Source organism: Natrix helvetica (assembly GCF_964273705.1).
Source record: "Natrix helvetica genome assembly, chromosome: 4".
NCBI classification, from domain to species: Eukaryota; Metazoa; Chordata; class Lepidosauria; order Squamata; family Natricidae; genus Natrix; species Natrix helvetica.
Window position 1 is genome coordinate 79648058 of NC_138550.1, and position 17711 is coordinate 79665768.

At 38.7% G+C, this 17711-nt stretch overlaps 1 protein-coding gene across 1 annotated transcript in view; it reads right to left on the reverse strand.

Annotated features, from left to right (window-relative positions):
• The window catches only part of GABBR2 (gamma-aminobutyric acid type B receptor subunit 2), a 379869-nt gene that overhangs the window by 190784 nt on the left and 171374 nt on the right, over positions 1-17711 (reverse strand). The window contains exon 8 of the mRNA XM_081953377.1: positions 1514-1574. Coding sequence (XP_081809503.1) covers positions 1514-1574 — 61 coding nt within the window. The remainder of the gene's footprint in view (positions 1-1513; positions 1575-17711) is intronic.

The window sequence follows — 17711 nt, forward strand, 5'->3', positions numbered from 1 at the left end:
TTCTCGCAGGTAATTACTGGTGCCAGATATATGACACACGTAACATCACTCCTGCATGAGTTGCACCAGTGTGTTTTTCCAGATGCAATTCAAGGTGCTGGTGGTTACCTATAAAGCCCTACATGGCTTGGGGCCAGGGTACCTGAGGGATCACCTTTTTTTCCAGTGTTTCAATCTTTCCGACCAGATTAGATAGGATGGGCATGCTGCAGATCCCATCAGCCGAAGAATGTTGGCTAACAGGGACTAGAAGATGAGTTTTTTCTGCAGCAGCCCCTGCTGTGTAGAACATCTTCCCTTCAGAGATTAGAATGGCCCCAACCCTGTTAGCCTTCCATAAAGCTTTAAAAACTTGGCTACACTGCTGAGACTGGGGTGCTACATGTGCCAAGGTTCTGCTACCTGGCTATATTGTTAACTGGCCAGATGTCTTCCTTTGTATGTACTTGAATATGAAATTTTAATGTTTTTATTATTTTAAAATGTTTTTAAGATTTTAACTGTAATATATGTTTTTTCAATTGTGAGCCATTCAGTGTTGTTTGCTGAGATTAATGATTATAGAAATTGAATAAATAAATAAACTTATCAATGAGTTTAAAAAATCATTAAATGCACTTTTGCTTAATAATTCTAAGTAAATTCAATAATTCTTAAGGCTTAAAAAGGACATAGATAATTCATTGATGGAAATATTCAAATATAATTAAATTAATTAATTTTTCATTTGTAATACAGATAACTGATGCTTTAATCCTTTCCGTGCCTACATTTTAGTTTTCTATCTGATAATGCTAATTATTTGTTAATCATTTTTTTAAAAATCTGCAGTTCTATATATCTGTACAGTACATTTTCTAAGTATGACACAGGAATGTAGCATATTAAAAGCATGATTCTTATATATGATTATAATAAACCTTCCACAAATGGGATAATTTAAGGCAACTTTTGCCAAACTAATGCCATCCAAATACATTGGGAAATCTTGACACTCCAATTCCAACACATCTGGAAAGTGTCAGGTTTAAATTATGTATCTTCTCTTGAATATATACTCTTGCAAAAATGAATCCAAGCTATTGTACTATTACAATTTTCATCAATATTTGGCTATCAAAATATGCCATTGCTTTAAATGAAAGGCAAAAGGAAGAAGAGGAAGGAGGATGCAGAAGAGGAAAGAAAGAAATTCTACTAGAGCAACTATTCTAAATTGCAAATTTTATTTCACTTTTCAGAAGGAATAAAAAAATAGCCTACCATATTTCTATTCTTTAACATTATTTTTTTATTCAGTCTCTAACATAAATGATCCTATTTATTTTTAAAAAGATATTCTTTTATTGCTATGTAATCCACTAAATTTTATTGCCATATATCCTTTTACTTTCATGTCATCATAAAGTATAAAACAAAGCGAAGTATACTATATCTTCAAATTGAAATCCACAGTCATAATAATATAGTGCAATAATATAGTGCAAGGCATAAATAAATATCCATCACCTACCTTGAAACTGTGTGAATTTGATGGTCCCCATCCTCTCTCCATTTCTGAACATAACTTGACCCTAAGTAAAGTAAATAGATGCCTTATAATAAGGTTTGTGATACCCTTACACAACTTGCTCATTTTAAATAACAGTAAGAATAATAATCGAACACAGGGATAGACAACCTGTGCCATGAGCACTGATGCCTATAGTCTTCTTCCTTGGCTCACTTCACATTTTTACCTATGTATTTTTTAAAAAATCACCTGTTTTAATAGTAATTGGTCTAGTGATTTAGTATCAAGCTAAAAAATTGGCAGGTTCTGTCTTAGCCATGAAAGTCAACTGAATGAGTTTGGGCCAGTCATTCTCTCAGTCCAACTCACCTCATAGAGTTATTGATGTAGGGATAATAGGAGGAGGAAGATGTGCTGGATATGCTCACCAGCTTGAGTTACTTGTAAAAATAATAAAGATAGGATATAAATAAAATAAAATAAAAATAAAAAATAAGCTAGACTACAATGCATCAGCCACCATCACCACCTTTATTTTCAGCAATGTCTTTCGGTCCATATAAACCACATAAGCCAGGGGTGTCCAAACTTGGGAACTTTAAGACTTGTGGACTTCAACTCCTAGAATTCCCCAGCCAGCTGGGGAATTCTGGGAGTTGAAGTCCACAAGTCTTAAAGTTCCCAAGTTTGGACACCCCTGACATAAGCATTCTTAGAAAGTAAAATCATACATATCTGCAGCTCAGTGTTTAATTTGGCATTATGTACGCCTTCCCAAAAAGTAGATAAAGGATTGGAAGATATAATCCTGTGGAAATAGAGGACTGCAAGGAAAGAACCATACTACTTTGCCTTCTTATAAATGGGTATTTTGTGAATATTCATCACATGCATACATGAGAAGTTGATTGTTTTACTAATCCCTTTGCAGACATGGACTTACTGCAAAGAAAGGTGTGAATTGTAAACTACTATATACTGCTGTAAGCTTTCAAAACAGGCAACATTTTAAACAAGTGCCATAAGCACATGAAATTTAATTGAATGCAAATAACAGAGGATTTCTGGGTGCTTTGGCCAAGCTAAGCAGGTACTGCATTAGAAAAGGAATCAATGAGCTTTATATATATATGGAATTCAGAAGTTTACCACTTTCGCCTGCTCTTGGGAGATAGGAAATCATAAGAATAGTATGCACTACAAACACAATACAGCTCCTTAAATTCCTCAGAGTCTTTCCAACAAGTTGCCATTTCATAGTAGTTTTTTTCAAATGGCATCACAGGGTAGAGATTATTGAGCTGCTGGTAAAAGAAGAAACTAGGGAAAATCAGATTCTTTAATATGAACAAAATAAAAGTGATGGATCTAAATAATCTGGGTCAGTCACCAGGACCAGAGGTTTAGTCTTCTGAGTTTTCCAACTCATGCCGGAGCCCACCCTCAAGGAACTTATCTCTATTGGAATGTGGAATTTGGGCTATCCTATGCATTATATTTATGTGGTCTCTTCCTATTGGTTAATTTGTGTGATGATGGCTGGCAATTGGCTGTTGTTTTCTTGTCCGGCTAAGTCCTCAGCTCCTAGATATCTGATAAGATGGTGGTAAATCAGCACTCCTGTTGACTGACAAGGTGCCCCATTCCCAGGCTTTAATCATTTTCCTGATTATCTTTGTATCTATACAGCCAACAATATTTGTAGCTGCAAAATTGAATGTATATCCTTATTCATTGCAATAAATAATACTTCTTACTACAGTATTCTTTACAACTTTGTAACGTCCCAAATTAAAGCCTATGGATAGTGCACTCTGCCTTACTGTAAAATCAGCATTATCAACAGACAGCACCTATGGGCATTGGAATAAGCATGTGTTTTAATTAATCTCTTTTTAGGTTGTTGTGCGGTATTTGATGCACATTATCTGAAAATATGATGTGATGTTAAGTCAAATGAAAATTCTGTTAATAGGGAAAGATAAATAATGGCTGTGTTCATACAAAGAATCCATCAAAGTGATAAGCCTAAACATTTGTATACAAACTAATTTTGAGTGAATAGGGGTAAAAAGAACTGGAACTGCTAGGTTGGTTGCATTTTGCCTTGAATCAGTGTAAGCCTTTCTGAAGTCACGTTGTTAACTGTTTATATTAAATCTGTGAATTGAGACTGAGTACTGTTTGAGTTGTAAACAACAACTATGAGAACAACGACAGGGAGTTAGGTCAAGCCAGGTAATTTGATTTTCCCAAACACAATTCCAATGTAAATAAGTACACAAGGATTTAGTTTAAAAGATATATTAAGCATATCTGATTACAATATTCTATTAGCATAAATTTATCATTTATTGAATTCTCATTTTCATCGTTGCACAAATTTCAAATACAGTATTTTGTTTTACTAATTGATTTGCTTTTATATACCATCACAAGAAATAATACAAGAAGTAAACCCAAGCTGCTCAGTGTAAGTACTAATATTCTCGCAGCTTAAAACAAAAAGTACATGTATGCTACAAAATTAAATTTATGAAATACAGGAAGCAACAAGCAACAGTTAACAAACAATAAAATAAATGTTTAATAGAATCAGAAGAATCGGAACCAGCTTGAAGGTTAAAATGAAAATAGAGCTAAGTATTACAATAAGAAAATCTTAATTCCCCAAGAAAAAATACTAAGATTGAGCAGCTTCATCAGGATTTATTTTCCTGTGAACCATTTATTTTGCTTCCCTCCCCTCTAATGAAGGACAGATACAAAGAACAATAATGAGTACTGAACTCCCATTGGCTGAAAATCTTATCTGGCCAATGTTTTGACTCTGAAGTATTTTTACCCAAATATAGAAATCTACTTTATTTTTTTATTAATTCAGTTTTAATGCTGTGCAATTCTGGGCAGCTCACAAAGTAAAAAAAAAATGGCATAAAACATCTTACAAATAAGAATATACCACAATTAATTGAAAACAATTACAAAATGCTTGTTTTACAATTTTGATCTGGGCAACATATTTTAAACAGAGGTGTCCATCACCCTACCCAGAGGCCTGGGAGAACAGCCAGTTTTTCAAGGACTCCCAGAACATCATCAGGAGGGGAGTTACTCAGATCTTAGGAAAAACTCCTTCTAGGTGGGATGGGATGGTTACAGGGAAGGCATGCTTCCTGAGTCCCAAAAGGTTACACTCTTTAACTGAGGAGACTTAAGAGTACACCCACTTTATTCTATCGTATTGGCCAGGCAGAAATCACAGGACAGAGGCAGTCTCTCAAGTAATCCAGCTGTTTAATAAAAACAATGATAACAACAAAATTGCAACATCTAATTGCAGGGGAAAGCCACAAGTTGCTGTTCGTTCATATCCATGAAATCTCAGCACAGTCTTTCATGTAGTCCAGGGGTCCTCAAACTTATTAAACCAGGAACCAATTCACGGTCCCTCAGACTATTGGGGAGCCGGTACCGGCTGGGTGGGTGTGGCTAGGTGGTCATGTGACTAGGTGGGCATGGCCAATTTAACAGACCATTGAACAATGCACACAAATTAAACTTTAATTTATTTTGCTCCTGGGAGTGTTTTATTTGCTTTTGTTTGCATGTTGCTCTTTTGGTTGACTTTTCTTTTTACTAGACTGTTTTTTCAGTTGTTTAGGAGTCTAGTGGTCCATTTCAGAAAACTTAGTTTTGCAGCAATTCTTCTAAGCCCCCAGGAGCTTGAGAAATCTCTCTGTCTCTCTCTGTCTCTCTCTCTTTCTTTCTGTCTCTCTCTCCCTCTATCTCTCTAATCTCTATCTCTCTTTGTCTATCTTCTGGAGGTGGGGAGGTGAAAAATGGGCTGTTTTTGCCCATTTCTTTGGCCTCTTGGGACATCTGTATGCCCTGTTTTTCACCCCCTCCACCTCCAGAAGCATTCTGCAGGCCAAAAACAGGCAAAAATGGGCCATTTTTGCCCGTTTTTCACCTCCACCACCTCCAGAATATGTCTGCAGGCCAAAATTGTTGGCCTTACTGTTCAGTTCCAGTGCGTGGGGCTCATGAAGGTAAGTCCTGCGCTCAGCAGAAGGGTGGGTGGGGCAATGTGGGCAGGGAAGCCTTGTGGTCCTACGTGGGCCAGCATAATGGCTTTGGTGGGCCGCATGTGGCCCCCGGGCCATAGTTTGAGGACCCATGATGCAGTTGGACAGGCTTTAAATCATACATTTTGAAAAGCTATGAAATTAATATTTACATAGGAGTTTTGGAAAATCCAAGAGAAAATGAAGATATGCATTATATTATTTGGAATATATATTCTATGTAGTAAACATTTATGCTATGAGGTTAAAATTATTTCCATGATCATGATTTACATGACAATACTCATTGCTAATGTCTTGAATGAATAGTGTCAAATTCAAATGGCTTTTAGTAATTCTAATCATGACAGCATGATAGTAGGTTGAATATGAAGTTAGCCACAACAGCCAAATCTATGCATGAAGACTAAGAATTATAAGAAAAAATAATGTCTATCACTTCAGATAGTCAACTGGATTTATGATGTTTTTTTAAAAAATATTAGAACTCCCTACTTCTGAGATGATGAGTAGTACCTCAGAGGGAATAGTCTAATGAGATTTGCTTTGATAATTTCTTATTTTCAGGGAAGTCTTAAAAACATACAGAAACTATCACCACCATCATCATCACCATCACATTAGATTTCATATATGCCCATATCACCATTGTGACTCTGAGCAGATAATAACATATAAAAGAAAGTAAAATAAAGACAAAAACCAAAAACTAATATAACAGTCATAATGACTGTCAAGATTTTACAAAATTAAAAAACTAAGAATGCCCCACTGGCTCCAATAAACCCTCTGACACACACATCCCTGTGGGGGTGTCTTATGGTTTTTTGAAAGGCCAAGAGGTTTGGGATGAATTCAATCTCAGGAAGTATGCTGTTCCAAAGGACAGCTGCTGGGATGGAAAGGCCTGCTTTCTGGGTCCAATAATACAACATTTTTAAATTGATGGAACCGTGGTGGTATTCTACCGGTTCAGACCAGTAGTGGAACCAGTAGTGGAAATCGCAGGTGGCCCCACCCACTTTCCCTGGCTCTATGGCATCCCATTTGGGCCCTTTTTAGTCAAAAGTGTTATGTTAGACATTAAAATAGACGACAATTGTCTCTTTGAAGAAATTAGAAGACTGAATGTATATTTAAATTCTGAAAAATTAATACAATGGGAAAATCAACATGTTGAAATTGATAAAAGATGGGTGGATATTTTCAGCCATTTCAAAAATGAACATATTCCATGTGAACATTTATTTATACTTGTTCAATTTACGTTGTGCTGCCCTGGAACTAATGCAGCAGTTGAAAGAGTGTTTTTCAATTGGCAATGATTTTTCGACAAGTGAGAAATCGAGATTGAATGTTGATATTCTAGCTGCAGCACTTGCTGTAAAATTCAATATGAAGGATATTTCTTGTTCAGATATTTCCAATATATTGTTAGAAGATAATACATTGACAAAAAATATTAATTCAATGGAAAAGTACTCATTTTAATAATAATTAACAGGCATGTAAGCATAATTACAATATAAAATGTTGCAAATGTTTTTATTATGCATATATCATATTTTAGTGTATTATTGTTGCAATGAATAAAATATTTCTTTTATTTACGATATATTTTTTCCAATTTATTTGTCCTCCTTTTCATTGTAAAAAAGTTGGTCAACTTAGCATTTTGGACAATAGAACATGCTTTGTCCTCCTTTTCATCGTAAAAAAGTTGGTCACCTTACAATTTCACCTCTTTGCAGTATCTTGCTAAACTGCTTGGCAATTTAGCAACATACAAACAATTTAGCAGCAAACAAAAGCCAAAAAGCAGCTCTCAACCAAAAGCATGCAGTTCATCTTCATTGGTGCTGACCAGTTCTTGATCTTCCTTACCTTTTTCTGCAATTATTGTGAATTCTTTCGTTTCAGCTTCTTTTTATTCTTATTCATTTCTTTTATTCAACCTGCAGCCTTGCTGTATTTCTTTAGGTTGTCCCATTCCTGTGCCCAAAACTGCACTATTTCTTTGTCAAATGTTGACTGATTCATTGCAGTTTCTTCAGTTTGATTGATTTAAAAACATTTCTGATTTGATTGAAATTGGAGATTTATACTAATTGTTTCTTTGTAATCAGCTTCAAAGCAAATAATCTTATTCTGTTGTTTTTGTGCTGTTCTAGATACTCAATTATTATTTGCTTCAATTCCTTTTGTTTTTTAGCTTGAGAACTTTGTTCTTCCTAAGGAGAAGGCAGCATAAAGGGTGCATGGTTTGGGAATGAAAACGATTCAATAGCTATGCTGTCTTCTGACTCTCCTTGAATTGCCTCTACAGTCTGAGTTACTTCTGGCAAGGCTTTGATTTCTTTGCCCTGGGTAGACCTTGGCAGTTCTTCCAATTCTACTTCTGTGAATGCTGTTTTCTATTATAAATTAGCACTGACCTGCTAGCCTCTGTTCTGTTATTTCTGATTCTGGATGTTGTTCTTTCCAGAACTGATGAAGTCTTTTCAGATATCCTCTTCTTGTTGCATTTGATTTGTAATAACATCATTATTTGTTTTCAATCTTCATATATTTGTGATGGGTAGACAATTTTTCTTCAAGTAGTACTGCAGCTGCTGGCCCTGGTTCCTCTGCCAACAATCCTGAGTCTTGTGGTCCATTTATCACACCGCCCCGAGTCCCCCCGGGGAAAGGGGGCGGTCTAGAAATTTAATAAATTATTATTATTATTATTATTATTATTATTATTATTATTATTATTATTATTATTATTATTATTATTATTATTATTATTATTATTATTATTATTATTATTATTATTATATGTCCAAGAACTCCAACACTTAGTGTGATCCTTGTTGATCCAGCCAATGAACAATCCAGTATGGGTTTCTGCAAATTATGAATTACCATGTGGTGTATAGGATAGGCACTCTTTGTCTGGCTCCTCTGAGATGTGTCCAGCTTGGCTCAACATCTCGCATAGTTCTCATACTCCTCAGAACAAGCCTCACAACTATCTCAAGGTAGTAGCTCACTGGAGGATCATTAGTAATTAAAATAAAACCCCAAACAACAAAGTTTTTTCCCTCTCATACCAGAGCTATTCTAGTTCCCAATCATTAGTGTCAATGAATATTCACACAATCTCCATGGTAGTTTGGAGTCTCTGGGTACATTGCTATTGCAGATATGGCTTAATGCCAGCTGTTGCAACTTGGTCAGTTAGAAAAGAAAGACTCTCAAATTCATTGTTAATGAAAGAATACTTTACTAAAGCCAAGTGGTTACAATGTAGCAAAGCCGGATCTAAACTAAATATCTGGTTAACTTTTCCCTTTTCCCCCCCCCTCTTCTCTTTTGGTTATCTCTATCTAATTACATTCAAACAAATTGTTTTGGTAGCAGTCCCTGGCTTAGTGGGCTGGAAAGTGTTGCATTCCATGGCGTGACCTTAGAATGGCTGAAAGCTCTCAGAGGACAGCATGATGAATTGTTTCAATTCCCCTTCCTCTACACAGACACACCCCACCCGTATCCACCTCCACAGCTATCTCTCCTTATTTTGTATGGCAGACTGGCATCTGGTGAAGCATGGCTGGAACAGCAGCATGGCAATCCTGACATTTAGGCTGCCATGTGTTTGTGCACATGGACACATATGTGTGAATATACACACATTCACATGCATACACATTTCCTTTCCAGCTCAATAATAGACTGCTTTTTATGGTTAAGTGACCGGAAACATTCTTGTGTTTTAAGATGTTTATTTTGCTGTTGCTGCTTCTGTCCTTACATTCCTCCTGAATGCAGTTACATAGGATATCTACAAAGTAGATAATAATTCTGTGGAAGAAGGAATTGTCGGATTCTAAGTACAATAGCTCAGCATAAGCTAGAGTGTAGCACTCAAGATGCTATTAAACAATTATGGACTGACACATTTTCTGTTGTTCACTCTCAGTTTCCAGAAAATAGAAAGCTGGAGACATTTTAAGAATGAGGATGCATTCCCATGTTAATAGTTAATGTATCTCAATTGGTCAGTACTGATGGATCATTAATTTGTATAAATCTTCTCTGAATCCATTTATGCCACTATCCTTGCAAGAGAAAAACAAATGGAAGTATTTGTGCATTAGATGAAAAATGATTTTTCTCTTATCAGTTTTATATGTATTTACTTAAATGAGTGGTCAAACCTTTTTTTAAAAAAAATGAGGATTTTTTTTGCTATCTACATTTTCTTTTATTCCTGTTGAACTGATATACTTCTCTAATGACCCCATCAACTTCTTTGCTAATGAATGCTTGTTGATGTCTGCCTAATGATCTCTTCTAACTCTGCATCAGCAATGCAGCCAGAAATGATAATGGAATCATTTGTTTTATTCATCACAATATGGGCTTCCTGTTCCAAACAACGTTAGTGGGAATACTAGTATATCTTATCATGCAGACAAGATATCCCAAACTTGAATTTGCATTATATCACTAATGCAAAAGTGAAATTTTAGCAGCAGTCAAGAACACAGCTTTATAATAGAAATATCTGTGTTGATAGCAGCAGGTATATTTAGCTATAAAACTGAATGGATAGGAATTGCCACTTAGACTTATGCACTTAGAAAAATACAAGTGTCTTCACATCATTCAGGTTGACTGATGAGGCAATTCAGGACATAACTTAAAAATCAGCCAGTCAAAATATCTATATAAAATATAGTCCAACCCTAAAATATACCTCTTACAGGCAGACTCCTTTGGCCCACATCTTTCTTTTCCATAGAAGGAATCCATTACACAGCAAATACAAAGAGAGGTACAAATTGAAAATCATAGGTTCAGTCCAAAGGTTCGGGCAATTTCTCATTCAGACCACAGAGAAGTACTCCTTTGATATCCCAATAGTCTGCTTCAGTAAACCATATTAGACAAGGATAATTAATGTATATAAATTAACTGCAAGAATGAGAATTATAAGTTTCTTCTTTGAATGAGCCATACTTTACAGTCTATTCGAATCATGATATGTACAGTATAAGTATAATACAGCACAGTATAGTAAGATTGTCTGGATAATGTCAGGTTACTAGGTGTTCAGTTTTAAATTATATCAGTTCTGAAACTCAGTTAATGGGTTAAACTACAGTTTAATGCACTACCAGGTAACACAACCAAAAACAAATGTGCTACGCCTAGAACCATAAAGCTCAACATGAGAGGGAGGGCAAGTGAGAAAGTGATGGGAAAAACAAAATTAAGGTGTTGAAACTTGGAATTTATAATTCATACTTTAGAGAACTTGTTGATGTCTACAAGTAATTCATAACATTGAGTATTCAATAACTTGGTGCTTTAATAAGAAAATCTCCCTACTCTCTGCATTTCCAGTTCTTTAAGGCTCACTTAGATTGGCAGAAAAATAAAAGAATCATGTCCCCTTCCCCAAGCAAACGGACATCAATTTTCTCTCTCTCTTATGAATATGATCATGTCAAATAGAAACAAAAATACATATCTACAATTTGTCATTAGCTCAGAGATTATGATGATCTTATTCTTCTGATAATCTTTGAGGTTGTTTTTTTAAAGAAAAAATTGTTTAAGAATATATGTTTTTACCTTAACCAATATGTTCATCATTACAATAACAAATATTTCATTTTTAGAAAAATCAACAAGTTAAAAGGAATTACAAGAGGAACTCTCATCTTCCATATATTCATCTCTACCCATTCTCCAGGTCTTCATTTCTCTACCAGCAACACACTGGGCAGGGGGGGGGGGGGAGCCTGTCACCATCAATTCAGGATCCTTATGACAAAGCAAGAAGAGAGGAGAAGACCACTAAAACAACTGAAAAAAATACAGAAATGTTTTACTCTTGACTTCATCTCTTCTACCACTCAAACTCTCAATGTTGGGTAATTCACTGAGGTCTATTTTGAAAATATAGAAAAAGCTAACAAAGAATTAAAAATAGAGAAGGGGTATTATGAAATTATCTCCATCTAGATTTTTTTTTAGTAACAACATTGTTCTGCTAACTGCTCCACATACAACAGAGTGTGCACATACATATTATTGTTGGCTGCTCTATCGCTAGAGTTTATGGCTGGATTGACTATACATGAAGGATCAAGATATCTCTATTATGAATAACTACTGAGCAGCCTTTAATGTGTAGAACCACTTGAATATGGATCTCTATTGTCTCTGGGCCTGATTGTGACCAAACTGGGACATTCAGTAGTATTGTTCTTCTAGCCTCCAGTTGGAATGCATAGTACATATGCAAAAGACATGTACCAGATATAGACAAACACTGAAAGATGATCACTGGCCATTAAATGGGTCATCAGGTGAGACTGGAGGAAGATTAAAATACTGAGGGACTAATAATTTTTTTAGAGCCAGTCCTCCACAGCAAAGTTCCCCAACCTTTTCAGTTGTGTGGACTACCAGGGAGAGGGAAGAGGAGATGGTTCCATGGAGAGCAGGTAAGTGTGCATGCACAGCTCCAACTGTTGCAGCAGCGGGCACACATGCCCACTCCATGTGCACATGTAGTGCATGTTCTCACCTGCTGCTCGTGCAAGTGAGGATGAGCAGATGTGTGCTCGCCTGCCACTTCTGCAGCCCAGTTACAAAAGGCTCAAGGCCCAAAAATGGCCCATGGCCCAGGGGTTGGGAATCTTTGCTCTACACTGATGATTTTTTTTTTCTTGAAGATAAGAGATAGAAAGAGAGGGAAAAAGATATAGGCAAAGTCTGGGTGATGTTCTATAACTGTCTATTATAGGTCTTTTAGGGGGGGGAGATGGTAGCATTCTCATGATAGTTAAGTACAAGTATATAGATGCAGTTTTACATTAATGTATAACTAGGAAATTAGGGACACGGTGGCTCAGTGGCTAAGACATTGAGCTTATCAATCAGAATGGTTAGCAGTTTGGTGGTTCGAATCCCTAGCGCCACATAATGGAGTGAGCTCCCATTACTTGTCCCAGCTTCTACCAACCTAGCAGTTCAAAAGCATGTAAAAATGCAAGGAGAAAATAGGGACCACCTTTGGTAGGAAGATAAGAGCGTTTCATGCACCTTTGGCATTTAGTCATGCTGGCCACATGATCATGAAGATGTCTTCAGACAGCGCTGGCTCTTTGGCTTTGAAATGGAGATGGGTACTGCTCCCTAGAGTCAGGAACAACTAGCACATATGTGCGAGGGGAACCTTTACATTTACCTATAACTAGGAAATTAGTAAGAAAGTTTTAAACTTGCCCATCTCAAGTTTTCTGAAAATTGTCTTCATAGTAAGCATATGTTTGAAAAATATTTATTTGCCAGAATAATTGTGGTCCTGCCAAAAGACAGAATGTTTTATTATACTGATTTTTGCAGAGTAATTATACTACTCAAAAAGCAGATGGCAGCTGCAGCTTGGGGGGGAAGTCATTGCACAATTCCATTTTGTTCACAGTATTCTTAGATCAGGAGACTTTCTTAAAACCATTCATGTCTTGGTCTTAATTCAACTGGATTCGAGTAAGTCACTCGATATTAGGTTGCCTACAATGACCACTTGGAGTTTATAGCTACTTCAGAATTCTTTGACCTAGGTAGTTAAGGATATCTTACTTTTCACAAGTAACACTACTACTGGGAAAGCTACATTGGTTGCAGTTGGCTTCTAGGTGCAATTCATACAGCAGGTATTTGCCATGAAAGCCCTGTTTGGCTCAGGATTTGGATATCTGTGAGACTACCTTCTCTCATCATTTTCTGCTCTATACCTTTTCGGCGCAGGAGTGTCACTCGACCATGCCCCGTGCCGCCCGTCTCCACCCTTTTGTGGCAGAGCAACTCCTCCCTTGTTGGGTGTTAGCCAAGGGGAAGCAGCCAGAGCAGGGTGTGACGGGGAGCCTTGTGCAAAAACACAAGGGCTGGGGAGATGAGTTGGTGATGGAAGAGAGCATACCAGCCTAGCTCCAGTTAGGAACCCATCCACAGCTAGCTGTCTGTCCCCAATGGAGTGTTCTCCAGCGGCGGTGGCCTTACCTTTTCAGGCCAGGGGAGGAGGGGAGCGGCCACCAGTGGGGGGATCAGCCAGTTCACTGAACTGCAAAAAAAGTTAACAACCGGTGAAACCAGCTGAATCCCACCACTGTACAAAACTATGTCTGACATAGTCTAATACTGGGTAGTTAGGGTCAAAAGGTTTTCTGGCATTGAATTAAAAGATGTATAGTTTCTCTAGCAGGATGTGTAGCTGCTAGAGGGCCTCAAATCTGTGAAATATTTCAATTGATGTATATTCAGAAGACAAGAAAAATGTCCTGTGACATGACACTTAGCCTTTTGCATTTTGTATAAGCAGTTCTTCTTCTACAAATAGAGATTTCAAATTGTGAGGGAGGAAGAGGAAACTGAGATTAAAAAAAGCATGTGTCTAATCATCAGCAGCCACACTTATTCTTGTAACTATCCAGTAATATTCCCAAGAGAGTCTTCTAGTGCTATTTATTTATCATGCTGGAGGACTGCTTCTAGCAGTAACCACTTGGGTACGCAGTTAGCAACATTTGGAACATGGGAGTGGTTGTCTCCAATTTTTCCCCTGTCCTATCAAAATTATCAGCTCAAGATGCTTGACTGCATTATACTGGCAAAGAAAAAAATACAACAATGCCATTATGCCTGGCAGTAGCTACCTCAGCTAATTATTCCAAACTGAATATAACACATGGCATCATTTAATCTTTTTTTTTTAATGTTCAATATCTTATATGCCTACAGTATGTTCCTTGCCAGATTGTACCCTTGGAAACTGCCTGTCATTCACTCAAGTTACACTATTTCCTCTGCTCTCTCCTGAATCATCCCAGCAGTAAATATATGCTTCCTGACCTCTGAGTCAGCAAGGAATTGACTTTTCTGCTGTTTAAGGAAACACTTCTGATATAAAAATGGCATGGTTGTTGCATAAAGTGTCTGTGTCCTTCCTCTGTTTATAACCTCCAAAATGAGAATATTGTTATGGCAGGGACTATGAATTGGTCCCTGTGAAAATCTTCATGTATTACTTGGGACAGAACTGTATCCTTTTCTGCTCAAAAAATGCCATTTTAACAAGCCTTTGTTCCTATGGATCCTAACCATTAATCTGTATGTAGACATTGTTTATGTACGTATATGTGTTCATTGATGGATAATTTGTTAAGAGTGCCTTCTAGAAATTCTCCAATGTTTTTGGACTTGATTTGGTGTAGGATGGGCACACTTTCGCATTTGAAACCATGGTTAAGTCTGTCCATATGTTGTGAAATTAAAGCATTTTCATTATATCATCTGACTGTTGGTTGGTGTTCATGGGTGTGTTCTGCTGGTCTTCTGACTGTTTGTCCTACATAATATGATAAAAAAGATTTTAAAAGACCCAAACACCTCCCCACCTGCAATCAGTACCCAGATACACATAGATTAGTTTGAAGATTAATGTCAGAGCAACAATCAAGTAAGCAATATCCAAGCAAGGAACTGCCAAACAAGCCAACAGTAAACAGCCCAACCAAAAAACTTCTATCTCCACCAATACTGATAAGGCACTAGAATATCAACTGAGAGCTAACCACATTCCTTACCAGCACTGATGATGTTACCTAATTGGCTAATGAAGCATCTGCAAGAAAACAACCAAGATCAGAGGGCACCAAGGATCCCTCATTCCAACCCTGAGCTACATAAATATTCTCTTTTATTGGTTTTGAACTGTGTATATAATCGAGAAATCTGATCAAATTATTGAAATATATTTACAACTAACATTTTTCTTGCCCTTCCTTCATTTCAGTATGTTTGATTTGAAATAATTTCAGATCTTCCTTTTTATCCTCCTTTTAAGATTCTTCTAATTCCAGGTTGAGTGGTATCTTGCTCATTTGTTTTTAGATTAAAACAATGATGCTTCTGGGGTTTCCTTCCCTCCAACTAAGGCTTCTTCCAGCCAAAGCTGAGAACTATTCTCATTTTTAACAACTGATCTATAAAACAGCAATTCTTCAGAAATGTCTTCATCTTAATGCAATATAGCTGAATCAAACTGTTATGTCCCAAGATAATATTGTTCTAAAGACATAATAATAATAATAATAATAATTTTTATTTGATTAGCCGCAACCCTCTCCCGAAGGACTTGGGGCGGCGTACAATCAAAACAAATAAAAATACACATAAGACAAACATATATACAAAAAGAACAGAGACATATACATATGTGCATGGAGGAGAGTTGACTTATAAGTGAAAGACAATTAAAAACACAATTTAAAATCCCCTTAAATAAAATTACTAAATTAAAAAACCCATCAGGAGCGATACGAAGTTATGGTTGAGCCAGGCCAGCTATTTGGAAAAGGTGGGTCTTGAGCTTGACACGGAAGGAGCGGAGGTCAGTAGTGGTCCTAATATCCGTGGGGAGGTCATTCCACAGGGCTGGGCCCGCCACAGAGAAGGCTCTGCTCCTAGGCGCCGCCCCATGGCACTGTCTGGTGGACGGCACCTGGAGAAGTCCCTCTCTGTGCGAGCGGATGGGTCGTAGGGATGTATGGGGCAGAATACGATCCCGCAGGTAACTAGGTCCTGAGCCATGGAGCGCTTTAAAGATCGTAATCAAGACCTTGAAACGCACTCGATAGACCACAGGAAGCCAGTGCAGCTCGCGCAGGAGAGGTGTCACATGGGAGTACTTGGTACTCCCCATAATCACCCGCGCGGCCGCATTCTGGACCAACTGCAGTCTCCGAGTGCATTTCAAGGGAAGCCCCATGTAGAGAGCGTTACAGTAGTCCAGGCGAGACGTCACCAGCGCATGGGTGACTGTGCTTAGGGCGTCCCGGTCCAATAGGGGGCGCAATTGGCGCACCAGGCAAACCTGGTTGAACGCCCCCCTGGCCACGGCTGTCACATGTTCATCCATGGACAGCCTGGCATCTAGGAGGATGCCCAAATTGCGCGCCTGCTCCACGGGGGCGAGTTGAATGCCCCCAATGGCCAGAGATGGAATTATCTGGTTGAACCGGGGAGCCGGAACCCACAGCCACTCCGTCTTGGAAGGGTTGAGCCTGAGTCGGTTGTCATCCATCCAGATCCGTACGGCTTCCACACACCGGGACATCACTTCGACGGCCTCGTTGGGGTGGTTCGGGGTGGAAATGTACAGCTGAGTATCATCAGCGTACAGATGATATCCCACCCCGAAACCACGGATGATCTCACCCAGCGGCTTCATGTATGTGTTGAACAGGAGTGGCGAGAGGACAGACCCCTGTGGCACCCCACAAGTAAGGGGGCATAGGGTCAACCTCTGCTCCCCTGCCAACACACGCTGCATCCGGCCAGAGAGGTAGGAGCCGAACCACCGCAAAACGGTGCCCCGGACCCCCAACCCCTCCAGTCGGCGCAACAGGATACCATGGTCGATGGTATCAAAAGCCGCCGAGAGGTCTAATAGGACCAGGATAGAGGAACAGCCCCTATCTCTGGCCCTCCAGAGATCATCTACCAACGCGACCAAGGCCGTCTCTGTGCTGTGCCCAGGGTGAAAGCCGGACTGGCGCGGGTCTAGATAATCATTCTCCTCCAGATGTCGTGGAAACTGAGAAGCCACCACACTCTCTACAACCTTCGCCAAAAAGGGAAGGTTGGAGACAGGACGATAATTGGCCAGCTCCGTAGGGTCCAGGGAAGGCTTCTTGAGCAAGGGTCTCACCACCGCCTCTTTCAAGGCGGCCGGGAGAGACCCCTCACCCAACGAAGCGTTCACTAGGCCCAGGAGCCAGTCGCGTGTAACCTCCCAGGATGCCAGTACAAGCCAGGAGGGACACGGGTCCAGTAAACATGTGGTAGGTCGCAGTCGTCCACGCAATCTGTCCAAATCCTCGATGACAACCAAGTCAAACTCCTCCCAAAAAGGTTTCTCAAGACTCGCCGCTGGCGTCTCGACTGGGCCACTGAAGGGGACCCAATCCTTCCGGATTTGAGTGACTTTATCCTGCAGATATTTCCCAAACTCCTCTGCCCTACCCTGTAGAGGGGCCTCCCGCGGC